The 26,244-nt window shown below is 47.8% G+C and overlaps 1 protein-coding gene across 1 annotated transcript; it reads left to right on the forward strand.

The window, feature by feature from the left end:
* Positions 1-25,354, forward strand: ALPI (alkaline phosphatase, intestinal). The gene is made up of 11 exons (XM_083363975.1): positions 1-212; positions 9,239-9,355; positions 11,933-12,048; positions 14,225-14,399; positions 15,553-15,725; positions 17,416-17,550; positions 18,718-18,790; positions 19,779-19,913; positions 20,932-21,123; positions 21,938-22,054; positions 23,642-25,354. Exons 1-11 carry the CDS (start codon positions 149-151, stop codon positions 23,905-23,907), a joined length of 1,563 nt encoding a protein of 520 aa, XP_083220101.1. The 5' UTR covers positions 1-148; the 3' UTR covers positions 23,908-25,354.
* Positions 25,355-26,244: the final 890 nt, after the last annotated feature.

Here is a 26,244-nt window from a genome sequence, read left to right on the forward strand (position 1 = left end):
GGTAGGAGCTGGAGGAAACGAACGTGGGTGCTAATGATGCCCAGGATCCTCTCCCTGGCCAAAGTTCCTCGCAGTTTCTTCTTATAAGCCTCGGATCTTGGCGAGGTCCTTCCTTTACAGCTGAAGGTCCTCAGTTCTGCCTGCAGGGATGTGGTGGGCAAGGCTGCTCCTGTGGCTGGTGGGGCTGGCAGTCACCGCTGCGGTTATCCCAGGTAAACTGGGGAGCTGGGCTGGCTTGGGGGGGGGGGAGGCACGGCACAAGCAGAGAGGGCAGCTTGTGGGACGTTAGGTGTAAAGAAGGAGAATTCTGGCTAAGGGGGGGGGCTGCGTTGGAGAAAGCCACCTTCAGGTTTATAGGGAAGGCTGATCCTGTTGGATGGCCGCCTGTCAGATCCGATCGAGTTGGAAAGACGGGCAAAGAGGCAGGTCACGCCAAAATTACTACCGGTTTGCATCCCACCAGGCTCAAGGTTGACTCAGCCTTCCATCCTTCCCAGGTAGGTAAAATGAGGACCCAGATTGTTGGGGGCAATTAAGCTGACTTTGTAATAATGCCGCTTGGGGTGTGTGTGAAAGCCCTAATAAGCAGGCATATACATAGAATGAAGGCTACTGCTAAGCTTGTAAGCCGCCCTGAGTCTTCGGAGAAGGGCGGGATATAAATGGGATTAAAAAAAAAATTATAGGGGCCGGACGCTAAAACATACAATGTACAGTTGCAGGAATTGAGTATGTCTAGTCTAGAGAAAAGAAGGACTGGGGGTGACGTGATAGCACCCCAATATCTAAGGGGCTGTTACAAAGAAGAGGGGGGTGGGGAGGGGTCAACCTATTTTCCAAAGCACCTGAAGGCAGGACAAGAAGCAGCAGATTCAGGAGAGAAGCAACCTGGAATTACAGAGAAACTTCCTAACAGTGAGGACAATTAACCCGTGGAACAGCTTGCCACCAGAAGGTGTGGGTGCTCCATCACTGGAAGCTTTAAAGAAGAAATATGGACAGCCGTTTGTCTGAAATGGTATAGGGTCTCCTGCCTGAGCAGGGGGTTGGGCTAGATGACCTCCAAGGTCCCTTCCAACTCTGATATTCTGTTAAATTCTGCATGGGTGATGTGTGAAGCCCCCGCCGCCCCCCCCGCTTGACTTTAATATTAATTGATTGTTTAATTCCCCACAGCTGTTTGTACATATTTATTTTGTGGGTGTTTTTATTGCTTTCGTGTTTTGTTTTTTAATTGTGTTAACTCTTTGATCACTTTAAAATTCTAAGTCTCTTCCCAGAGCCACTTGATTGACTTGGCGTGGGGGTGGGGGTGGGTGGGGCTATTAGAATTGAATAAGTAAAGTAAATTTAAGAAAAAACAGGACACAGGGTATGCGCAAGATGCTTAAGGCATTTTTGTGGCTTTGTGGCTTTCAGAGAAACAGATATTTGTAGAGACAGCCCTCGACTCAACAACGGTTCGTTTAGGGACCGTTCAAAGTTGCAACGGCACTGAAAAAGGGGACTTTTGACCATTCCCCCCCACTTACGACCATTGCAGCATCCCCAGGGTCACGTGATCCAAATTCAGACCCAGGGCGACCGACTCGTATTTATGACGGTCGCAGTCTCCCTTTGGCGATCTTCTGACAAGCGGAGTCAATGGGGGAAGGCAGTTTCACTTCACCATGTCACTAACGGTGGCAAGAAAGGTCGTAAAATGGGGCAAAATTCTTAACAAATGTCTCGCTTAGCAACGAATAAATTTTGGCCTCAGTTCTGGGTTGTAAGTCAAGGACTAGCTGTATTTTCCTGAGTGGATCCTTTCCTATTTCTTCTATCTCTGGATTGGATTGTTGGTTTTAGGCCGTCTGATTGGAAAACTGTGAGAGGGATCTCGGAGTCCTAGTGGAAGATCCCTTAAATATGAGCCAGCCGTGTGCTGCAGCTGCCAAAAAAGCCAACACAGTGCTAGGCTGCATCAACAGAGGGATAGAATCAAGATCACGTGAAGTGTTAATACCACTTTACAAGGCCTTGGTAAGGCCACACCTGGAATACTGCATCCAGTTTTGGTCTCCAAAGCACCTGAAGGCAGGACAAGAAGCAACAGATGGAAACTAGTCAAGGAGAGAAGCAAGCTAGAACTAAGGAGAAACTTCCTGACAGTTAGAACAATTAACCAGTGCAACAACCTGCCTCCAGAAGCGGTGAATGCACCAACACTGGAAGTCTTTAAGAAGAGACTGGACAGCCATTTATCTGAAATGGTAGGCTTTCCTGCCTAAGCAGGGGGTTGGACTAGATGACCTCCAAGGTCCCTTCCTATTATTATTATTATTATTATTATTATTATTATTATTATTATTATTATTATTATTATTATTATTATTATAGTTTTGCCTTCTCCGAAGTTCCGCCAGGGATGATAGCAACCAAGATGTTAAATTTCCCCAGTCAATGATTGCTCAGCCCTGCTGCTCCTTTGCAAAAAAAAAAAAAAAAAGTGAACTTCCCTGGGTTCAAATTTACCTGTCAAGCAATAACATTCGATGTTAGCAGCGTTGACATCAACGCTGCTAACATCGAATGTTATTGCTTGACATTAGCATCCGAACCCCATTCTTGTAAAGCAGAGGTCCCCAAACTTTTTGGGGTTGGTGGCTCGGAGGGAAAGGGAGGGGCAGGCACCTTTATGCGTGCATGCGCACATGCAAACGGGGCCGTGAGCATGCTCACACCAAATGGGCCGCTAGTGCCTGCACGATGCTAAGGGAGGCATTAGCGTCCACGGTGTCAATGCTGCTAAGATCGGATTAACAGTCATAAATCACATTCCCCACCTTTGACAACAGGTGGAAATGTAGCCATCTTTTCTCTTTCACTTTTAGAGTTAGATGATGCTGGGAAGGGGGGGATGTGAATGAGAGTCCAGCTAGACATAACAACACTAAACTCAGTGTGAGAATCAAGGTTACTGAGCCCAGAGCTGATAAAGAATTGGCGGGCTGGAGAGCTGGGGAGAAAGCCTGCGCTTCAAACTAATTGGGGAATGTGATTTATGACTGTAAATTGGAGGAGGGAATTGTGCTTTGCCACTTTGTGCGGGGGGGGGATTCATTTTTTGGCTTTAGCTATGTAGTGCCTATGCTTTGTTTCTCGAATAAAAGATCCTTTAAGGTAAACAATGCCTCAAATTTCTTTTGAAGAGTTTCATCTGTCAGAACCATGACACACGGGACATAAACAGGGCCGCTAGCGCCTGTGCGACACAAACAAGGCCTCTAGCAACCGCGTGTCACAAACAGGACCGCTAGTGCCCATGCGATGCTCGTGGTGGCGCTAGCACGAGTGTGTGTGTGGAGGGGGAGGGCACATACACAGACACGCATGGTGGCCATTCAGTCATGGAGACTGATGGCTGAGAGGCCACGTCCTGGTAGTGGGCCGCGGCCCACAGATTGGGGACCCCTGCTGTAGAGGAGTTTCCTCAGTCATATTGAAAGGAGAGAAAAAAAAGACAGAATTTGTTTTGTTAAGCGTCAAACGGAACCTGTGGTTCTGCTTGCACAGATGCTCAGCTGAGTCCCTCAGTGATCTCTTTGCTCTGATTGCAGGAAACAAACAGATATCTGCAAACTTCTAAGGTCAGTTATGCAACGGACTTGTCCCTTTTACGTCTTCCAAACGGCCGACACATCAATGCACTAGCTAAGGCTGCTAAGGCTTATATTCGCGCAACAGGTTTAGCCTGTTGATTGAATTAATCCCTTTTGTGGTTTAGCCGAAAACCCTGGACCTTAAACTAACTGCCAAGCCTGAGTTTGCAACTGACAGGGTAAATACCAGCCCAGTTTGCCTGCTAAAGTTCTTTGCAATTATTTCGTGGTGGGAATCCAGTCTTCTGGTTACAATTAGCATTTCATTTTGGGTGCCTCAAGAGTTTGCTCTAATGTAAGGAAATAATATTGCTTTGGAGAATTTCATACATGATTCAACTTAGCGAAGCAAACAAACAAGGGTTCTGCTTTATTCATATTGGATTTTTTTTTTAGCAGCCGAGACCTCAGCGGCGGGGAAGCAGCGGCGGGGATGCGGGAAGGCAAAACGGAGTTTAGTTCTGTAAAGATGCTAAAATGACAGTTATTCTACTGTCAGTAGGAGGGGTGTCAAAAATGGGGTTGACCGTGTTGAAAGGAAAATCTTCATCGGGGTCCAGTCCAAGCCAGGAATAAACAAAATGGAGACTGCTTTAGAAAGAAGATTGCAGTTTATTGAAGAGGAGAGACAGACAGGAAGATGGCTCTGGGGAAAAACCTGACCACATGTAGTAGGGAATGGTGGGTTTTTATCCCTTCTTGGGCTTTTGTTTGGAGCTGTTCCTGTGCCATGAACTTTGACCTGAGTCGGATACCTGCCTTTCTGGTATTCTGATGTCCCAAAGGTCATATCCTGCTTCCCTGGGGCTGGGGCTGATGACTGTTGGATTCTTTTGGTGTGAGGGACTTGTGCCTGAGGAATTCTGGGAGTTGAAGTCCACAAGTCATAAAAGGGCCAAGTTTGAAGACCCCTGCGATAAACAATTCTGGCAGTTGAAGTCCGCACCTCTTGAAGGGAATTCTGGGAGTTGATGTCCACACATCATAAAGGGAATTCTGGGAATTGAAGTCTACGCATCCGATAAAGAATTCTGGGAGTTGAAGTCCGCACCTCTTAAAGGGAATTGTGATAGGTAAAGTCTACAGGTTTTAAAGTTGCCAAGTTCGAAAAAGACAGGGCTAGTGGATGCCTCCCAAATGTACTGGGCTACACGTCCCATCTTCCCCCATTAGCAGCTGTGCATTACAATTCCACAAGCAAAGTCGGGAGGGCATCACGTCTGAATTTGAGCACGTAAGAAGTAATTGGAGAGAAAAACAGTTTGGAAATTGGAATTACAAATTTGAAATTCGCCATGCTGACTCTAATGGCAGAAAGTGAAGAAGAACTAAAGAGCCTCTTGTTGCGAGTGAAGAAGGAGAGTGCAAAACTTGGGTTGAAACTTAACATTAAGAAAACCAAGATCATGGCATCCGGCCCTCTCAATTCCTGGCAAATAGATGGGGAAGAAATGGAGGTAGGGACAGATTTTATTTTCCTGGGCTCCAAGATCACCACAGACGGGGACTGCAGCCAAGAAATTAAAAGATGCTTGCTCCTGGGGAAGAAAGCCATGGCAAATCTTGACAGCACACTAAAAAGCAAACACATCACCCTGCCAACAAAAGTGCGTATAGACAAGGCTGTGGTCTTCCCAGTTGCAATGTATGGCAGTGAAAGTTGGACCATAAGAAAGGCCGAGCGCCAAAGAATGGAGGCCTTTGGACTATGGTGCTGGAGAAGACTCCTGTGAGTCCCTTGGACTGCAAGGCGATCAAACCGGTCGGTCCTAGAGGAGATCCACCCTGACTGCTCTTCAGAAGGCCAGATCCTGAAGCTAAAACTCAAATCCTTTGGCCACCTAATGAGAAGGAAGGACTCACTGGAGAAGAGCCGAATGCTGGGAAAGATTGAGGGCAATAGAAGAAGGGGACGACAGAGAATGAGGTGGCTGGATGGAGTCACTGAAGCAGGAGGCGTGAGCTTAAATGGACTCCAGAAGATGGTGGAGGACAGGAAGGCCTGGAGGAACGTTGTTCATGGGGTCGCGATGGGTCGGACACGACTTCGCAGCTAACAAACAACAACATGCTGACTGGGGAAATTCTGGGAATTGAAGTCCACAAGACTTAAAGTTGCCAAGTTTGGAGACTCCCTGGCACAGGGGGAAAAATCTGAAGGATTTTCACTTGTGCATTTCTCTCTCCTCTTCCTGTTTTCCCACAGAGTGAATATTTGAATATTTCTCTTATCAGGGTGGGGAGCTTTTTATCAAAAGCGCCCTTGTGCATTATAAACCATGCAATTTATGACTCATTAATTCTGCCTGATGGGGTTAAATTGTAAAATAAACATTCAGGCTACTGTACTCTTGACAGTTGCTTACTTTGCAAGCAAGAGCCAAGGAAAAGTCTCGATGCTTCAGTTTATCGTGTATTAAGAAAGGAACAAAGGCCTTGAAGCTGAAGGTACAAATTCTAAAGTACAAACAACAACAATAATAATAATAATAAAAATTACAAACTGTTTTTCTCCCCAATTCTTCTCACGGATCCAAATTAAAGAACTGACACCCACTGGGCTTTTCTTGTGGAATCATAATGCTCAGCTGCTGATGGAGGAAGATGGGACATGTAGTCCAGTGCATTTGGGAGGCATCCACTAGAGCTGTCTTTTTCAAACTTGGCAACCTTGTGGACTTTACCTCTCAGAATTCCCTTTAAGAGGTTTGGACTTCAACTCCCAGAATTCCTTTTAAGACATGTAGACTTCAATTCCCAGAATTCCATTTAAGACATGTGTATTTCAAGTCCCAGAATTCCCCAGTCTGGCTGAGGAAACCCTCATTTCTTAAAATGGACAGATTTGAAAAACACTGCATGAGAGGCAAAGCTAGACTAAGTGATGCCGCAAAAATGATTCAGTGTTAGATTTTGGGGAGAGTTTGGAAAAAGTTCAGAGAAGAGCAACTAAGATGATCCAAGGCCAGGAGACTAAAACATACGAAGAATGGCTGCGGGACTTGGGTTTGGCTAGTCTAAAGAAAAGAAGAAATAGGGGAGACACGATAGCAGTATTCCAGTATGAGGGGCTGCCACAAAGAAGAGGTGGGTCAGGTTATTCACCAGAGCACCAGAGGGAAGGACGAGAAACAATGGTTGGAAACTGACCAAAGAGAGAAGCAACCTGGAATTAAGGAGAAAGTTACTAACAGTGAGGACAATTAACCAGTGGAACTACCTGCCACCAGAAATCGTGGGTGCTCCATCACTGGAAGTTTTTAAAAAGAGACTGGACAATCACCTGTCTAAGATGGTATAGGTTCTCCTGCTTGAGCAGGGGGCTGGACTAGAAGACCTCCAAGGTCCCTTCCAGATCTATTCTATTCTAAAGTATTCCTCTTTTTGCATACCTTCTTCTCCTATGTTCCGTTTTTATGACGAAATGTGTGTCACCATTTCCTACGGAAGGTCAACAGCAAGCGATAGCCAAGTGCTTGTTAGCAAGTTCAGATCAAAAGTATGATTAATTAGACCACTCATTAAATAGTTATCGATATTTATTTTTCCTTAGACGGTCTTATTTTGAGCTCCTCAATCGGTCCAACAGCCTGAATTCCCAGTAATTTGTGCCTCTGCTTCATTTGTTAATTTAGATTGGTAGAGTCGCCTATCTCGGAATAATTAAAATCAACAGCAAGAACAAAGGTCCTATTAAAAAAAATTAAAAAGCCACCCTTTCTTGGTTAATTTTACTACATTTTGCTTTGTCGGGTTTTAATCTGCGTTTGCGCTTAATTGCGTATAAACACCCTGGGAGCTGATGCTCATTAAAGCAGTGTGTAAATATAATAAGGGCAGATCTAAGAGGTTGTGAATTTAGATCACAGGTTGGCAACGCCTGAGACTGTGTGATGCTTTCTTTCTGGCAATACGCTGATCCTGACGACGGGGAGGTAGGGGGTGGGAGTTGAGGGCACAGGAGAATAGTTGCAAATACAGAATTACACTTAATTTTGAGCTGCCTCAGATGGAGGATTTCAATAGAAAAACTCACAAAAGGCAAGGCTCAATAGAATTGTGCAAAAAAACTACACACACACACACACACACACACACACACACACACTCACTTCCATCCATGCATCTCACCAATTAGACCACTATGGGGAGCTTGCAAACAGTAAAAAGAGAAATACAAATAAAAAAGAGAAACAATTTGGTCTAGTGCAGGGGTAGGCAACCTGGGCTCTTTTATTTATTTATTTATTTATTTATTTATTTATTTATTTATTTATTTATTTATTTATTTATTTATTTATTTATTTATTTATTTATTTATTTAATTTGTATACCGCCCTTCTCCCGAAGGACTCAGGGCGGTGAACAGGGCAATACATATTAAAAAACAAGATACAAAAATTAAAAGCAATTAAACAACAATGCCCATGAATAAATTAGTACATATTAAAAAGTTAAAACAGATTTATAAAACCCTGCTCCCAGCAAGAGCAGAGGGAGGCCTCTGAGGCCCAGAAGAGACCTCCGGAAGCACGTGGCCGCTGCCCACAGCCACCGTTCTGGGCCTCGGAGGCCTGGAGAATGACTTGTGGACTTCAACTCCCAGAATTCCTGAGCCAGCATGGAGGGAACTATGGCCCCTTCATGACTCGTGGACTTCAACTCCCAGAATTTCTGATTTTTGGGGGGTGGCAAAAAGGGGATCGCGTGACCCCGGGGGACGCTGCAACCGTCCTAAATATGAGCCAGTTGCCAAGCATCTGGAGTCTGGTCACATGACCGTGGGGATGCTGCAATGGTCGTAAGTGTGAAAAACGGTCATAACTCACCTTTTCCAGTGCCTTTGTAACTTTGAACGGTTACTAAGTGAACTCTTGTAAGTTGAGGACTGCCTGTATACAGCAGTAGTTTCTTGACCTGGAGAACTTTAAGATGGGTGGACTTTGACTCCCAGAATTCCCCAACCTCTCCTGGAAGTTCTGGGAGTTGAAGCCCACAAATGCGAGCTGGGGGCGTCTGGGAGTTGAAGGCCACAAATGCGAGCTGGGGCCTTCTGGGAGTTGAAGGCCACAAATCCGAGTTGGGGCCTTCTGGGAGTTGAAGGCCACAAATCCGAGCTGGGGCCTTCTGGGAGTTGAAGGCCACAAATGCGAGCTGGGGGCGTCTGGGAGTTGAAGGCCACAAATGCGAGCTGGGGCCTTCTGGGAGTTGAAGGCCACAAATCTGAGTTGGGGCCTTCTGGGAGTTGAAGGCCACAAATCCGAGTTGGGGCCTTCTGGGAGTTGAAGGCCACAAATGCGAGCTGGGGACTTCTGGAAGTTGAAGGCCACAAATGCGAGCTGGGGCCTTCTGGGAGTTGAAAGCCACAAATCCGAGTTGGGGCCTTCTGGGAGTTGAAGGCCACAAATCCGAGTTGGGGCCTTCTGGGAGTTGAAGGCCACAAATGTGAGCTGGGGCCTTCTGGGGGTTGGAGTCTTCCCATCTTAAAGTTTTTGAGGAAACACAGATTTACAGCATCAATTCTAAAGTTGAGCGAGCTGCAACAATTGAACAATTCGGTGTTGGTCCTAATCCCATTTTCTCTCCTGTTTTCCCAGTAGAAGAAGAGAAACCGTCCTTCTGGAATGAACTGGCCGATAAAGCCATTCGGAAAGCCAGCCAGTTACAATACCGCAACTATCTGGCCAAGAACCTCATCCTCTTTCTGGGAGACGGTGAGTAGTTACACCAGGGTGAAGCCTAACCAGGCTGGAGAGGCTGCTGAATGTGGATTATTGCACTCTTTCTTGCTCTCTCTCTCTCTCTTTCTTTATATGGAATTATTGTAGCATTTGATTTTCTCCTTCTAGTGGCTGTAGAAATCCTGCTTCCTCACTCAAGATTTTCCCAAATGGTTTCAGCTTTGTAAGAGAGACTATCTCTGCATTTGCTTGTTATTTTTAATCCCCAGGTTATGCTTTATTGATGGTGAACAAATGGAATTAAATATTGTGAATGATGATGATGATGATGTTGGAAGGGACCTTGGAGGTCATCTAGTCCAACTCCCTGCTCAGGCAGGAAACCCTGTACCATTTCAGACAAATGGTTGTCCAGTGTTGGAGCATTCACAACTTCTGGAGGCAGGTTGTTCCACAGATTAATTGTTCTAACAGGCAGGAAATTCCTCCTTAGTTCTAGGTTGCTTCTCTCCTTGATTGGTTTCCATCCGTTGCTTCTTCTCCTGCCTTCTGGTGCTTTGGAGAATAGCTTGACTCCCTCTTCTTTGGGGCAGCCCCTGAGATACTGGAAGGCTGCTATCATGTCAGCCCTGGTCCTTCTCTTCATTAAACTGGACATAGCCAATTCCTGCAACCGTTCCTTGTGTGTTTTAGCCTCCAGTCCCCTGATCCTCTTGGTTGCTCTTCTCTGCCCTCTTTCTAGAATTTCAACATTTTTTTTATATCGTGGCAACCAAATCTGGATGCAGTATTCTAAAAATTCTTTAAAAGTGTTTCTTTTGAAGAGTTGATATCCTTCCATCAGTCAGTCCATTCCAGTTGCGGGCGTCATCCCTTCAACGTCAATTGTATCCTACTTGCCGTCATGTACTACTTCTTCAAGCTCCAGAGCTTGGGTGCCTAGACACTAATGCTGAAAGTATGAGGAACAAATGGGGAGAACTGGGAAGTGCTACCACACGAGGGCAGATACGACATGGTTGCCATTACCGAAACTTGGCGGGATAAAACCCATGACCGGAACGCACCGCTAGAAGGATTTAACTTGTTCCAAACAAATAGATCTAACAAAAGAGGAGGTAGAGTTGCGCAATCTACAAAAAATGCATTATTAAAAAAAATAAAGTCAAGGATTGTGAGATGGTCTCACGAGGCCGATGTTTCGTTAAGGTGCTTCCAAGTAAAAAGGCATCACGCAGGGATGCAATCATTCAAAGCTTTATTTAACGATAAAGTAAATAGAAAGAGTTCCCTGGCATGGAGGCATCCATGCCTGGATCAGCAAGCAAGCAAGCAGAAGAGAGAACAAAGAGAGCAGAGCAAGCAGAGAGCAGCCCCTGAGCAGAGGTATTTATGGGGGTCCTCAGTCCCTCCCTTACCAATTAACTCTCACCAATGGGGCTGCAGGGGCCGGGGACCCCTGACCCATCAGTGGGAGCAAAGAAGCCTCTTTGCTCCCATCTGATGACCTTTTTGGGGAACTGCCATGGCTGGCACAAAACATCTAACAAGGATGAAAAACTTGAATGCACTTGGGTTGATGTACAAGGTAGTCTCAACTTATGAAAGAGTGCAGAGAAGAGCAACAAAGAGGATCAGGGGTCTGGAGGCTAAAACATAACGGTTGCAGGAATTGGCTATGTCCAGTTTAATGAAGAGAAGGACGAGGGGGGGACATGATAGCAGTCTTTCAATATCTCAGGGGCTGCCCCAAAGAAGAGGGAGTCAAGCTATTCTCCAAAGCCCCTGAAGGCAGGACAAGAAGCGACGGATGGAAACTCATCAAGGAGAGAAGCAACCTGGAACTAAGGAGAAACTTCCTGACAGTTAGAACAATTAACCAGTGGAATGGCTCTCCTCCAGAGGTTGTGGGTGTTGTCATCCAGTCTACAACAGAGTCCTGTCAGCAGTTTTGGGAAGGCTCCACACCCATTTGCACCACTCAGGTGACCCTGAGGACACAGGTAAGCCTCCAACTGGCCTCAATGGCTCTCTAAAAGAAGGCAAACGACCAGCTGTCTGCAAGGAGTATAAATCCTCCCGTTCCCCACCGTCCAGTCACAGCTGAAGAAGCTTCCTTGCTTCTTTATATTCCTTGCAGGCGGTTGGTCATTTGCATTCTTTCACAGAGCCGTTGAAGCCACCTGGACGCCTATGTCAAAATTGAACAGCCCTCTCTCAGCAGAGGGGGAAGGATACGACACCATCCATCTCCAGTCTACAACACGGTCCTTTCGGCTCCACACCCATTTGCACCACTCAGGTGACCCTGAGGACCCAGGTAAGCCTCCAAGTGGCCTCAATGACTCTCTAAGAGAAGGCAAATGACCAGTTCTCTGCAAGGAGTATAAATCCTCCCCTTCCCCACCATCCAGTCAGAGCTGAAGAAGCTTCTGGGACGAGAAGCGAAACGTCTTCAAAGCAAAACAAGGAAGTGCCAGTTTGCCTCCTGAAAAAGCAACTTTGGGACAAACCACGACCTGGATGACTTGAGAATCTCCAGAAAGTCCAAAGGAGGATCAAAATTCAGCCACGCAGGTTTTCTCATGCCGCGTTTCTCTCCCTTGGCAGGGATGGGCATTCCCACCATAACAGCCACCCGCATCCTGAAGGGGCACATGCAGAACCCGCCGTCTCCCGAATCTCCGCTAAGTATGGACTCTTTTCCGTACGTGGCACTTTCCAAGGTAGGAAGAAACCCAGGCTTTTTGTCCGTCTGATCCTGGAGCTCTGAGTAGTTTAACTAGCAGACGGGCACTCGTCTTTCTCTGCCCACAAAGGTTCCTGGGACTTTAGGTGGTCATTCAACAGGGGAAGCCTATGCACGGGTCGCAGTTTTTGAGGAGGGTCCTCACTTCTTCCACGCCCCTTGGGTCCAGAATCTCAAAACCAAAGTGCCTCCGTAACCACGTCAGGCAGGTGAAAAGGGCTTGCAAAACCAGATTCAAGGCAGCGTCAAACAAAGGCAGTCCTCATTTTATGACCATCGGCTCAGCGATAGATTGAGATTACAACAGCACTGGAAAAAGTGACTTACAAACAGTTGTACTTATGACCAGGGTTGGAGTGTCAACCTCTCCGTTTGTGACCTTCCCAGGGGGTGGGGCTTGGGGGGGTGTTCCTGTTGTGATTCCGTGCCAGCCTGTGATCCCGGCTGCTGAGTCCAGGGAATCAGAGGAGGAGGAGGAGGAGGAGGGGCCTGAGGAGCCATCAGAGTCGGAAGAAGGCTCTGATGAGTTACCAGACTTACAAAGTGAGGAAGAACCTGGCCCCACCACTCGCGGTCAAGCTGAAAGCCAGCTGTGCTGGGAGGAGGAATCAGACTCGGAGGAAGCACAGCTGGAAGACCTCAGAGACGCTGGGAAACGCAGACAGGTCACACGAGTAAATCAGGGTGGCCATGGGGCGACTCCAGGGGAGAAGGAGAAAGCAGTGAGAAGCCACGCCTTGGGGGCTGCGTAACAAAAAGGGAATGTGTGGGCAGGGCTGGTTGCTGGAGGCAACCATTTTCAAAGAACGTCTGTGTCAAGAGATGATGGTCTGTTTAGTTTACCAGTGAGTTATTTCCTCTTTTGGCTCGTGCTCCGTGTTATTTGTGGACAAGGCCTGTAACTTCAATAAAAAGGGGTTATTTTTCCAGTCTACTGCTAAAAGAGGGGTTGCCTTGTGAAGTAAACAAGGAGGTACGTAGGCTAGGACAGAACATTTCCGACCTGCAAAGTCGGTGGGGAAACCGGCAGGGAATGTCACACATTGCGACCGTGTGATGACTCGCTTAATGACCGTGGCGATTCACCTAATGACCGTGGCAAAAAAAAAGACCATGAAATTGAGGCGGTCACATGATGCTTCCTTTAACGACCGTGCCGCTTCATGATGGATTTTCTGGCATCCGATTGTGAATGTAGGCTGAGGAGACAGTTTTCCCCATGCACGAGGTAGAAAAGTTTGACACCTGTTGGATGCCAGCCTGCAGTCTGGGCAAGGCCCAGAACCGCTGCCAGTTGCAGTCAGCTATTCAAATCGTCGCGGTCCAAAGAGTTTCTACAGTTAGTCCTCAACTTACAGCAGTTTGTTTAGTGCCCAAAGTTACAACGGCATTGAAAAGAGTGAGTTACGACTGTTTTTCACACTTAACGACCGTTGCCGCATTTCTCCATGGTCACGTGATCAAGAGTCAGGCACTCGGTCACTGGTTCACAGTTATGACGGTCGCCGCATCCCGGAGACACGTGATCCCCTTTTGGGACCTTCCGACAAGCAAAGTCAAATGGGGGAGCTGGATTCACTTAACGACCGTTTGACTAAATGCCTGCAGTGATTCACTTAACAACTGCGGAAACGAAGGCCGTAAATGGCTAATTTATATTATTATGCAAGAGCAAAAAGTTGAGGTTTGCTGTTACTGTTTTATTCCCCTGCCCTGCACCAAAGAGAGTCGGAAGTCAGCGCGCTTTTTTTCTTTCCCTTTTTTTTCCTACACTTCTCCTTTCCCCTTTCCCTCCCTTTTTTCTCCTACTATTTGCTTTTTGTATTTTTGTCTTTTATATTAAAACTAATAAAAGCTATTTTTTTAAAAAAAATCATAAAAGGGGGCAAAGTTCACTTAACAACCGTCTCGCTTAGCAACAGGCTCGATGGCGGTCGTAAATTGAGGACTACCGGTATTCTGCAATTTTCCCGAACCCATAAAGGAGAGAGACAGCCTGTTTGAACTGGGTCTGCTTGGGCCTCTTGCTACCCAACAGTAGGGCTGGTCTTTCTTCGACCCCATCCCGGACCGTCCCCCCAGAAGATGATTTGAGATCCTGGGAAGACGAATACTCGGGACTTTCTCCCAGCTGTTCCTCTTGCTTTCTGCAGACCTACAACGTGGACCGGCAAGTGGCCGACAGCGCGGGAACGGCCACTGCCTACCTGTGTGGGGTGAAGGGCAACTTTGGAACCATTGGAGTGAGCGCCGCTGCCCGGTACAATCAATGCAAGACGCTAGCCGGCAATGAAGTCGTGTCGGTCCTGAAGCGGGCTCAGCTGGCTGGTAAGGCCAAGAGGGCGGGAAATTGGGAAATTGGAGGCGGGTGGCTTTAGAATAAATTTATCAATTTCAGTTTGAATTTCAATCTCAATCTCAATTTCAATCCCAAATCCCAATTTCAATCCCAATTTCAATCCCAATTTCAATCCCAATCCCAATCTTAATCCCAAAACCAATCCCAATCTGAACCTCAACCTCAACCCCCAATCCCAATCCCAATCTCAATTTCAATCCCAAAATCAATCCCAATCTCATTCTCAATCCCAATCCCAATCTCAATCCCAAAACCAATCCCAATGTCAAAACCAATCTCAATCCCAATCTCAGTCTCAACCTCAATCCCCAATCCCAATCCAAATCCCAATCTCAATCTCAATCTCAATCTCAAAACCAATCTCAATCCCAATGTCAACCTCAACCCCCAGTCTCAATCCCAATCTCAATTTCAATCCCAAAATCAATCCCAATCTCATTCTCAATCCCAATCCCAAAACCAATCCCAATCTCAATCCCAAAACCAATCCCAATTCCAATCTCAAAACCAATCCCAGTCCCAACCTCAACCTGAATCCCCAATCCCGATCCCGATCTTGATCCCAATCTCAATTTCAATCCCAAAACCAATCCAAATCCCAATCTCAATCCCAATCTCAAAACCAATCCCAATCCCAATCTCAACCTCAACCTCAACCCACAATCCCAATCCCAATCCCAATCCAAATTTCAATCCCAAAATCAATCCCAATTTCATTCTCAATCCCAATCCCAAAACCAATCCCAATTTCAATCCCAATCTCAATCCCAATCTCATTCTCAATCCCAATCCCAAAACCAATCCCAATTTCAATCCCAATCTCAATCCCAAAACCAATCCAAATCCCAATCTGAATCAATCCCAATCCCAAAACCAATCCCAATCTCAACCTCAACCTCAATCCCCAATCCCAATCCCGATCTTGATCCCAGTCTCAATTTCAATCCCAAAACCAATCCAAATCCCAGTCTCGATCCCAATCCCAATCCCCCTACAAGGTCCCTTCCAGCTCTATTATTCTGATTCTAATTCTAATCTGATTGCTTTCGCACCTGTCCCTCCCCTTTCAGGCTGATTGTTTGAACGTCCCTTCCGTCACCGTTTGTTCCTCCATTGCTGCAGGAAAGTCCGTGGGGATTGTGACTACCACGCGAGTCCAGCACGCCTCCCCGGCGGGGAATTACGCCCACGTGGTGAACCGGGACTGGTATAGCGACGCCAGCGTGCCCCAGTCGGCACTGGCGGAGGGCTGCAAGGACATCGCGCTGCAACTCATCGAAAATGTGGACCTCACGGTGAGTTGGGAAGAGCTGGAAAACCCATCGGCCTTGTTTGCAAGACATCCAGCAGCTCCAGTAGCTGCTCTGAAAATATACAGGTAGTCCTCGACTTACGATCACAATGGACCCTCCCCCCCCAAAAAATTTATGTTGCTAAGCAAGACATTTGTTAAGTGAGTTTCGCCCCGCTTTACGACTTTTCTTGCCGCGTTTGCTAAGCGAATCACGGTTAAGTTCGTCGTTAAGTGAATCAGGCTTCCTCGTGGACTTTGCTTGTCCGAAGGTCGCAAAAGGAGAAGCACGGTCTGTGACCGTCATAAATACAAGTCCGTTGTCAAGCATCCGAATGTAAATAACATGACTGTGGGGATGCTGTAGCGGTCGCAAGTGTGAAAAATTGGCCATAAGTCCCTTTTTTTCAGGGCCATTGTAACTTCGGTCCCTAAGTGAACCGTCGTAAGTTGAGGACTGCCTGTAATTTAAAACAAAAGAGAAAAACCCGCACCTTTTCCACGAAGCCAATGCCTGTCAATCATTATAACGATGTTGATTTTCTGAGCTTTACTCAGTCCGTTTTTGTTATACTTCCGGGTTTTTAAACTCTTTCCAGCTACTTTTCGGGAGCCTTTGGGTAATAACCAGAACGAGCAAGGTGTATTCCGTAGTAAGATAAGCCAACCACCCCCCCCCCCCACAATTCACCAGAAACTGGGAATGTATCGGAGAAAGGTCCATATCCTTGTGTTTCATGCTTATCGACTTTCTGCTGTGTACATAATACAAAATTATGTGCCAATAAATGAGAATATTTATAGCTCGGGGTTGAAGGAGGGGGTCTCTGGGGGGCTTGGCTGTTTTCTTGGAGACGTTTCGTTACCTGAATAGGTGACATCATCAGTGCTAGACCTGATTAGTGCTGGTGTTGAGTAACACGGATGATGTAACTTAGTTGGGCAATGAAACGTCTGCAGGAAAACCACCCAGCTCAGAGAGCACCAAGGACCCCACAGTCCTCCTCCTCCTCCTCCTCCTCCTCCTCCTCCTCCTCCTCCTCCTCCTCCTCCTCCTCTCCACTCCGCAAACCTCATCCCTTCTAGCACTGATGATGTAACATAGTTGGGTGATGAAACGTCTGCAGGAAAACCACCCACCTCAGAGAGCACCAAGGGCCCCACAGTCCTCCTCCTCCTCCTCCTCCTCCTCCTCCTCCTCCTCCTCCTCCTCCTCCTCCTCCTCTCCACTCCGCAAACCTCATCCCTTCTAACACTGATGATGTAACATAGTTGGGTGATGAAACGTCTGCAGGAAAACCACCCAGCTCAGAGAGCACCAAGGGCCCCACAGTCCTCCTCCTCCTCCTCCTCCTCCTCCTCCTCCTCCTCCTCCTCCTCCTCCTCCTCCTCTCCACTCCGCAAACCTCATCCCTTCTAACACTGATGATGTAACATAGTTGGGTGATGAAACGTCTGCAGGAAAACCACCCAGCTCAGAGAGCACCAAGGGCCCCACAGTCCTCCTCCTCCTCCTCCTCCTCCTCCTCCTCCTCCTCTTCCTCCTCCTCTCCACTCTGCAAACCTCATCCCTTCTAGCACTGATGATGTAACATAGTTGGGTGATGAAACGTCTGCAAGAAAACCACCCAGCTCAGAGAGCATCAAGGCCCCCAGAAAATAATGTTTTCTGCACACTCTCCTTCCCTTGGCAGGTGGTCCTGGGTGGGGGCAGGAAATACATGACTCCTCGAGGCACCCCAGACCCTGAGTACCCCACCCAAAACTCAGCCAACGGGGTTCGTAAAGATAACAGAAACCTGATTGAGGAATGGCTCCGAGCTTCGCCGGTAAGTGATATTCTTTTTCTGCCTCTCCTCCCACCCGCTGCCCTCAGTCTGGGGTGGAACTACGAATCTCAAAATTTCTCCCGCAGAACGGCCCTTACAGGTAGTCCTCAACTTACGACATTTCATTTAGTGACGGCTCACGGTTACAACGCCACGGGGGAAAAAGTAACTTAGGACTGTTTTGCATATTTACACCTGTCGCAGTCTCCCCATGATAATAGACCCCCGAACAACTCGCACGTATTTACGACGGTCGCAGTGTCCCGGGGTGTGGTGATCCCCTTTTGCGACCTTCTGACACGCAAGACCAATGGGGAAGCCAGATTGATTTAACACCTGCAGTGTTTCACTGTGTCAAGAAAGGACGTAAAATGGGGCAAAACTCAGCGTAGCAACGGCTAAGTGACAGAAGTTTTGGGCTCAACTGTGGCTGTAAGTCGAGGACTGACTGTATTCCACACGCTGGGAAGAGATGGGACAACCATTTGCCTGAAATGGTGTGAGGTTTCCTGCCTGAGCAGGGGGTTGGACTAGATGACCTCCAAGGTCCCTTCCAACTGTTATTCTATTTTCTGTTTTCTAAATGGCAGAGGATAGGCTGTTGCACTTGAGAGGCTGGAGGGCATGTATGAATTGTAGTTTTTTGGGGGGAGGGTAGAAGAGTACTGCACTTGCGAATGGCTGACATTCTGCCCCAAGGTAGAATAGAATAGAATAGAATAGAATAGAATAGAATAGAATAGAATAGAATAGAATAGAATAGAATAGAATAGAATAGAGCTGGAAGGGACACTGGCTGAGGAATTCTGGGAGTTGAAGTCCACAAGTCATCAAAGGGCCACGTTTGAAGACGCCTGTCTTAGATGAGCCCAGGGACCTTTGAACAGCTCCAAAGACCAGCGCTAACAATCTTAAGACGAGTGGACTTCAACTCCCAGAATTCCCCAGCCAACATGGCCGGCTGTGGAATTCTGGGAGTTGAAGTCCACGCATCTTAAAGCAGCCAGGATGGAGAAAGCTTGCTATAATTGGGAGGGGGGGAGGAAAACATGATGGCTGCAGGCAGAGCTTCAACCGCACCATGATGACTGCCATTGTGACTTTTTTGACCCGACTTGCAGACCCTCCTGGGGGCCTTTCACACCAGTCTCTGGGTTTCTGTTCTAGGGCAACAAGTACGTTTGGAATCGTATCGAGCTCTTGAAAGCCATCAGTGACCCGAGTGTTCACCGTCTTATGGGTAAAAGGGTTCAAAATGCTCATTCCCCCCCACACACACACACCTGCCCATTGTGTGTGTTCCCTTAACTGGGTGTGAGTAGTGGCTTCGTAAGGAAAGTTATTAAACTCAGTTTACAGATCCTGGAGAAGCTGGTTACAAAGAGTGGGTCCTTCTCAGACTGCTCACAATTTCAATTTGCCTGTGTATGTGTTTGTCGGTGTGACGTTACACAGGAGGAAGAAAGGACTTCCCTGTCCAGTTTGAGAGAGAAAGCTTTAAACAGCAGCATTCTGACGTGCAGTTTAACCCCCATCTCAAAATTGCAGTTCAAAACAGAGTTGCATTTGGGTTTGATTGACTGAAGAACAGGAGAAGGCCGTTAAAAAAAAAATCCTCCATCTTTCTAGTTAGTTCCCCAAACTTAAAACTGAATCGTAAAACAAGCAAACGGCGTGGATTTGTGCTTTGGGTGGAAGCCACCCAAAAGCTTACTCAGATATCGCCCACCAAGCTTTTTGCATGTTGTGTGAATGCAGCCAGTATGTCTTTATCCGATCTTGCAGCACGTGTGAGGTGATTGCAGCCCCCTGAGTGGTTTGAAGCCTGGACGTTCCACCTAGGCCAGGGGTAGGCAACCTTGGCTCTTTTATGACTCATGGACTTCAACTCCCAGAATTCCTGAGCCAGCCATGTTGAGAGGAAAAGGAGAGGTTTCCAAGCTGAGGCATGCTGGCTCAGGAATTCTGGGAGTTGAAGTCCACGAGTCATAAAAGAGCCAAGGTTGCCTACCCCTGGTCTAGTAAGATTTGTGGACTTCAACTCCCAGAATTCCTGAGCCAGCCATGCTGAGGGAAAAGGGAGAGGTTTCCAAGCTGAGCCATGCTGGCTCAGGATTTCTGGGAGTTGAAGTCCACGAGTCATAAAAGAGCCAAGGTTGCCTACCCCTGAGTCCTAGGCCTTCACTGGTGGTGTGAAGGTCCATTCCGCCTCTCTTGTTTCTCCACAGGCCTCTTTGAGCCTTCAGACATGAAATACGAGCTGAACCGAGACAACAGCACTGACCCATCGCTGGCCGAGATGACCGAAGTGGCCATCAAACTCCTCAGTTCCAACCCAAAAGGCTTCTATCTCTTTGTGGAAGATAAGTCTTGGGTCCCTGCCAGGATGAGCGAGGCCTTCTTCTCAGGCTCTTCTCACTGTCCGGAGCTCCCCAAGCGATTGGAGCAGGAACCGATAGCGGAGAAGGGATTTTTTGGGGAGGGGTGAATGGGTAGCTTATCTTTACATAAGATGGGTAACCAGGTCAGGGCAAGGTGTAAACCAGTGTTTATCAACCTTGACAATTATAAGATGGGTGGACTTCAACTCCCAGAATTCCCCAGCCAGCTAGGAATGATGGGGAAGTGGAAGGTGTCAATGCTGCTTTGGATGTTCCTGCTTGACAGAACTTCAACTCCCAGAATTCCCCGGCTAGATATGAATGATGGGGAAGATGTGTGAACTTTAGCTCCCAGAATTCCCCAGCCTGCTAGGAGTGATGGGGAAGCCGAGTGAGCTTCAACTCCCAGAATTCTTTTTTTAAAAAATAATATTAGTTTTCTAATTTTACATTTAGGTATTTAAAAAGCAACGTGGTGGCTGGGTTAATCAATAGTTCAATAACATATAAAAATCTTTAGTACGAATCTCAAGTTACAACATCAAATATTTCCTCTCTTTTTCCCTCAATATCTATCATCTCGTATTTAAGCTAATACAGTTCTTATTTTATCAGCTACCATAAGTAAAAAGATCATTATTACATTTATTGATCATTTTTTAACTTATACCTATCTTAATTACTTTTACATTCAGTCTTTATAGACAATCAATGTCCTGTTATTGGTCGTCCCCCCCCCCAATTTTTAGTTTCCAATCAATATTCAAATTTAACATTCGATATTTATAATTTCCAGGCTTTAGGCAACCAAAGTTTCCCTTATCTCAGTTCATAATAGAATCTAATATTCAAAATACACATTTATTTGAGCTTAGTCTTGTTCTATTTTCTAAAAGTTATCTATTTCCCACCATATCACCCACCCAGAATTCCCTAGCCAGCTAGGAACGATGGGGAATTCTGGGAGTTGAAGTCCACCTATCTGCTCTTTCCTTTGCACGAGGCAGAATAGACCACGGACACCATGACGGTATCGCGAAGCGAGCCCTGACGGAGGCTATCGAGTTTGACAAAGCCATCGAACGAGCCGGGGAGTTGACGTTGGAAGACGACACGTTGACCGTTGTGACCGCCGACCACTCTCATGTCTTCAGCTTTGGAGGCTACACCTACCGGGGAACCTCCATTTTTGGTATAGCATGAGGTTCAGCCTCGCCGTGGTGCAAGCTGGGTAGCTTTTGGAGCGAAGGATCTGAGGAGGTGGTTGGGCCCACACGGAGGTCATGAAACCTACAGTGGAGACCCTCGTGAGGAATCTATGGGTCAGGAAAGATCAGGATAGGGGGTGGGGGTGGGAAACCATGAAAGATCTTGTAAAACAGGACTGGGTAAGATCTCTAACAATCTGAGGTAATGTTTCTCCACCTTGATGACATTAAGACCTGTGGACTTCAACTCCCAGAATTCCACAGCTAGCCATGTTGGCTAGGGAATTCTGGGAGTTGAAGTCCACATATATTAAGGTTGCTAACACTGGTCTTTGGAGCTGTTCAAAGGTCCCTGGGTTGATCTGAGACAGGGGTCTTCAAACTTGGCCCTTTGATGACTTGTGGACTTCCAACTGCCAGAATTCCTCAGCCAGGCACGCGTGCCTGGCTGAGGAATTCTGGGAGTTGAAGTCCACAAGTCATCAAAGGGCCAAGTTTGAAGACCCCTGATCTAAGACATCTGGAAGGAGAAGACATCACCAGACACCACCAGCTTCTTCCCAGCTTTGGCTTTCTGTAGCCACCTGGTCCTAGGTCCCCCTTCGGGATAACGCAGAGCTTGAGGAATTGAGGCAGATAATACACGTATTTTGGGGTTACTGTTACCCAAGATGGAAGTTAGCGGGCCCCTCCTGTATTCAAAGTAGCCAGCAGGTTAATTCTCCATGATGGGCATTGTAGTCCTAGAGGCTGACCGGATGGAAAGCATCGCTCAGGTCTAATTCTTCTTCCTTCCAGGTTTGGCAGCCGGAAAGGCGGGAGATGGCAAGTCGTACACCTCCATTGTTTATGGCAACGGGCCAGGCTACCAGATCACCGACAAAGGCCGACCGGATGTGACCGCCGAAGAAAGTGGTAAGGCAGATACAGCTAGTTTCGACTTACGGCCACACCACAGCTTCAAATTTCTGTTGCTAAGTGAGACATTTGCCAAGTGAATTTCCCCCCTCCCCCCATTTTACGACCCTTCTGGCCACCGTTGTTAAGTGAATCACTGCAGTTGTTCAGTTACTAACCTGGTTGTTAAGTGAATCTGGCCTCCCCATGGACTTTGCTTGTCCGAAGGTCACAAAAGGGGATCATGTGACCCCGGGACACTGCCACTGTCGTAAATATGTCAGTTGCCAAGGGATTGAATTTTGATCATGTGACCATGAGGTGTAAGTGTGAAAAAATGGTCATAAGTCGGTGCCGTTGTAACTCTGAATTGGGTAGGTGGTTAAAAGCTGCGATAGCCGGAAGCAGAGAGACCCCCCCCCTACACCCAGAATCCCCGGCTGGTGTAACTGTAATTCTGAACTGGTTCAAACTGCATTCCTCGTCACTCTTCAAGCCAGATGGCTCTCATGGCTGTGAACGATGGGTGTTGTAGTTCAGTTTGCCCAGAAGGCAGTCTGTTGGGGAAGGCAGCTTTTGAGTAAGAACAATATAAGGAAGAAGCAGCTGCAGACAATATTAAAAACTCTCTGGACACCAGTGTCTCTTAACCTTAGCAACTTTAAAACGCCTGGACTTCAGCTCCCATATTTCCCCAGCTGGCATGGAATTCTGGGAGTTGAAGTCCAAGCATGTTAAAGTTGCCAAGGTGGAGAAATATTGGACTATGCATCTGACAATATAAGAACAATGCAGGTGCTGCTATTTTTTCCTAGGATTCTCCCCCCCCCAGATGTTCTAATTTGGTTTACACTCATGGGATCACCTTGTGGTCTTCCTTCCAGCATTAATCAGATCAGACCTTGCTTTGCTTCCAAAACAAGGATTGTCTGGATGCGGACAGAGGCGGAATTAAATCTGGAGGTGAAAAGCTCATTGGTCACTGATTTAGCTAGGGGAGTTTGCAGGGTGAGGTCAAAAAAAGTCAACATGGAAGCCACGATCAAAAGCTCTGCTTGCGGTTTACAGTTAGTCCTTGACTTACGACCACAAGCCCAAAATTTCTGCCGCTAAGCGAGACAGCTGTTAAGTGAGTTTTGGTCCATTTAAAGGAATCACTGCAGCTGTTAAGTTAGCAACATGGCCATTAAGCGAATCCAGCTTCCCCATTGACTTTGCTAGTCAGAAAGTCGCAAAAGGGGATCACGTGACTCCAGGACACTGCGACCGTCATAAATATGAATCAGTTGCCTAGCGTCTGAATTATGATCACGTGACCGCGGGGATGCAGCGACGGTCGCAAGTGTGAAAGTCACTTTTTTCAGTGACGTTGTAATTTCGGTCACTAAATAAACTGTTATAAGTCGAGGACTATCTGTATATGTCTGGTGACCGCACGCCTGGGGTCACTAACCCTCTTTCGAGCTAAGCGACAGAGACGGCCTGTGCTTCGTTCGCAGGGGTTCGACTAAAGCACCCCAGAGAGGCAAGGGTGCCGAGTTCGTGTCACGCTCTTCATTAGTGTCCCTTCTGCCCATCTAATCGCTGGTCTTCTCCCCTCCTCAGAGAACGACACCTACCACCAGCAGGCCGCCGTACCCCTCAACTCGGAGACCCACGGAGGGGAGGACGTGGCCATCATGGCCAAAGGGCCGATGGCCCACCTGTTCCACGGAGTGCAGGAACAATCCTACATTGCTCACGTTATGGCCTACGCCGGCGGGCTGGAGCCCTACAAGTTACACAACTATCCTGATTCGCTGTCCGCAGCTGCACCCAAGGCCAGCCTGGCGGGTCTCCCCCTGGTTCCCCTGCTCCTCTGGATCTGCTAGGCCTCCCCTGGGGCATTCTGGGTACCTCCATCTGAATTTAGAGTGTGATTCGAGACGAGGCCGATCATCCACCTATTTGGGGATTATCTGCCCTGAGATGGAAGTTAGGGGCCTTTTACGGTCCTCAGAGTAGTCACTGGGTTAACTTCCCCCATGATGGGCCTTGTAGTCCTATAGCAGGGGTCTTCAAACATGGCCGCTTTAAGACTTGTGGACATCAACTCCCACAATTCCCCTTAAAACCTGTGGACGTCAACTCCCAGAATTCCCTTTCAGATGTGCGGACTTCAAAACTCCCAGAATTCTTTATCGGATGTGTAGACTTCAACTCCCAGAATTTCCTTTATGAGGTGTGGACTTCAACTCCCAGAATTCCCTTTAAGATGTGTGGCTGTCAACTCCTAGCATGGCTGGCTGGGGAATTCTGGGAGTTGAAGTCCACAAAGTGGCCACATTTGAGGATCCCTGTCCTAGAGGCTGAACGATTGCGAAACATCAAAACTCGGATGACTGAGAATCTCCTCAGACGACTCCCTTATAAGAGGGTCATGAGCTTGTACAGGCATTCCTCAATTTACGACCACGGTTGAGCCCAGTATTTACGTCACAAAGCGAGTCATTTGCGGAGTGAGCTTTGGCCTTTCCTCGCCACATTTGTTAAGCGAGTCACTGCAGTTGCTTCATTAGTGACACGGTTGTTAAGTGAATCAGGCTTCCCCCATGGACTTGGCTTGTCAGAAGGTGGCAAAAAGGGGATCACGTGACTCCCGGGGACACGGCGGCCATCGTAAATCTGAACCAGCGGTGAAGCATCCGATGTGAAACATGAGTCGTATGTCCCTTTTTTCAGTGTCGTTGTAACTCCGAATGGTCACTAAGCAAACTGTAGTAAGTTGAGGACTCCCTGTAATCAAAGTAGTCAAATAGTTAACTCCCCACGGTGGGCCTTGTAGTCTTAGGGCAGAGGTCTTCAAACCTGGCCCTTCGTGACTTGCGGACTTCAACTCCCAGAATTCCTCAGCCAGCGTGAGGGAACTGTGACTCTTTTATGACTTGCGGACTTCAACTCCCAGAATTCCTCAGCCAGCGTGGGGGAACTATGGGCCCTTCATGACTTGCGGACTTCAACTCCCAGAATTCCTCAGCCAGCGTGGGGGAACTATGGGCCCTTCATGACTGGCGGACTTCAACTCCCAGAATTCCTCAGCCAGCGTGCCTGTCTACATTGAAAATTGAAAAACGCTTGTGACAGCCATGACGTGGATGATGGAGACTCTCCGCCGACGTCACGATGTCGTAATTCACCATGTCGGAACCCCCTCCAATCCGCCCTTTGATACCTGCAAATACCTGATCAATGAATGCCAGACGCTCCGTTGCCCATGCACAAAAAAAACGGCTTTGGCCTTTTTTATTTTGATGTCATCCGCACCAGATAAAAATACAAAGCGACATTTCTGTACAAAGGGCTGCTGTGGCTGACCGGCCAAGCAGCTCCACTCACTGGCCATGAGAGAGAGAGGGAGGGGGAGGGAGGGGGGGAGAGAGAGAGAGGGAGGGAGGGAGGGAGGGAGAGAAAGAGGGGGAAAGGAGGGAGGGAGAGAAAGAAGAAAAGAGGGAGGGAGGGAGGGAGAGAGAAGGAGGGAGGGAGAGAGAGGAAGAGACAGAGGGAGGAAGGGAAGGAGGGAAAAGGGGAAAGAGGAGGGAGGGAGAGAAAGGAGAAAGGAGGGAGAGGGAGGGAGGGAAAGGGAATAGGGAGGGAGGGAGAGAGAGGAAGAGACGGAGGGAGGGAGGGAAAGGGGGAAAGAGGAGGGAGGGAGAGAGAAAAAAGGGAGGGAGGGAGAAGGAGGGAGGGAGAGAGAGGAAGAGTCGGAGGGAGGGAAAGGGGGAAAGAGGGAGGGAGAGGAGGGGAGGTAAGGAGAGAGGGAGGGAAGGAGAGAGGGGGAAAGAGGATGGAGGGAGAGAAAGAGGAAAAGGGAGGGAGGGAGAGAAAGGGGAAAGGAGAAAGGGAGAGGGAGGGAGGGAGGGAGGGAGAGAAAGGGGAAAGGAGAGAGGGAGAGGGAGGGAGAGAAGGGGAATAGAGAAGGAGGGAGAGAGAAAAAAGGGAGGGAGGGAGAAGGAGGGAGGGAGAGAGAGGAAGAGTCGGAGGGAGGGAAAGGGGGAAAGAGGGAGGGAGAGGAGGGGAGGTAAGGAGAGAGGGAGGGAAGGAGAGAAAGGGGGAAAGAGGATGGAGGGAGAGAAAGAGGAAAAGGGAGGGAGGGAGAGAAAGGGGAAAGGAGGGAGAGGGAGGGAGAGAAGGGGAATAGAGAAGGAGGGAGAGAGAGAAAAAAGGAAGGA

This window comes from Vipera ursinii (assembly GCF_947247035.1).
Source record: "Vipera ursinii genome assembly, chromosome: 5".
In the NCBI taxonomy this organism is placed as follows: domain Eukaryota; kingdom Metazoa; phylum Chordata; class Lepidosauria; order Squamata; family Viperidae; genus Vipera; species Vipera ursinii.

What these genes read in the sequence shown, in the direction of transcription:
- ALPI (XM_083363975.1), top strand. Translation starts at nt 149, where the DNA reads ATGTGGTGGGCAAGGCTGCTCCTGTGGCTGGTGGGGCTGGCAGTCACC. An exon ending in CATCCTCTTTCTGGGAGACG is followed by an intron (nt 9,356 to 11,932) that starts GTGAGTAGTTAC and finishes CTCCCTTGGCAG; the next exon opens with GGATGGGCATTCCCACCATA. An exon ending in CTTCTATCTCTTTGTGGAAG is followed by an intron (nt 19,914 to 20,931) that starts ATAAGTCTTGGG and finishes TTTCCTTTGCAC; the next exon opens with GAGGCAGAATAGACCACGGA.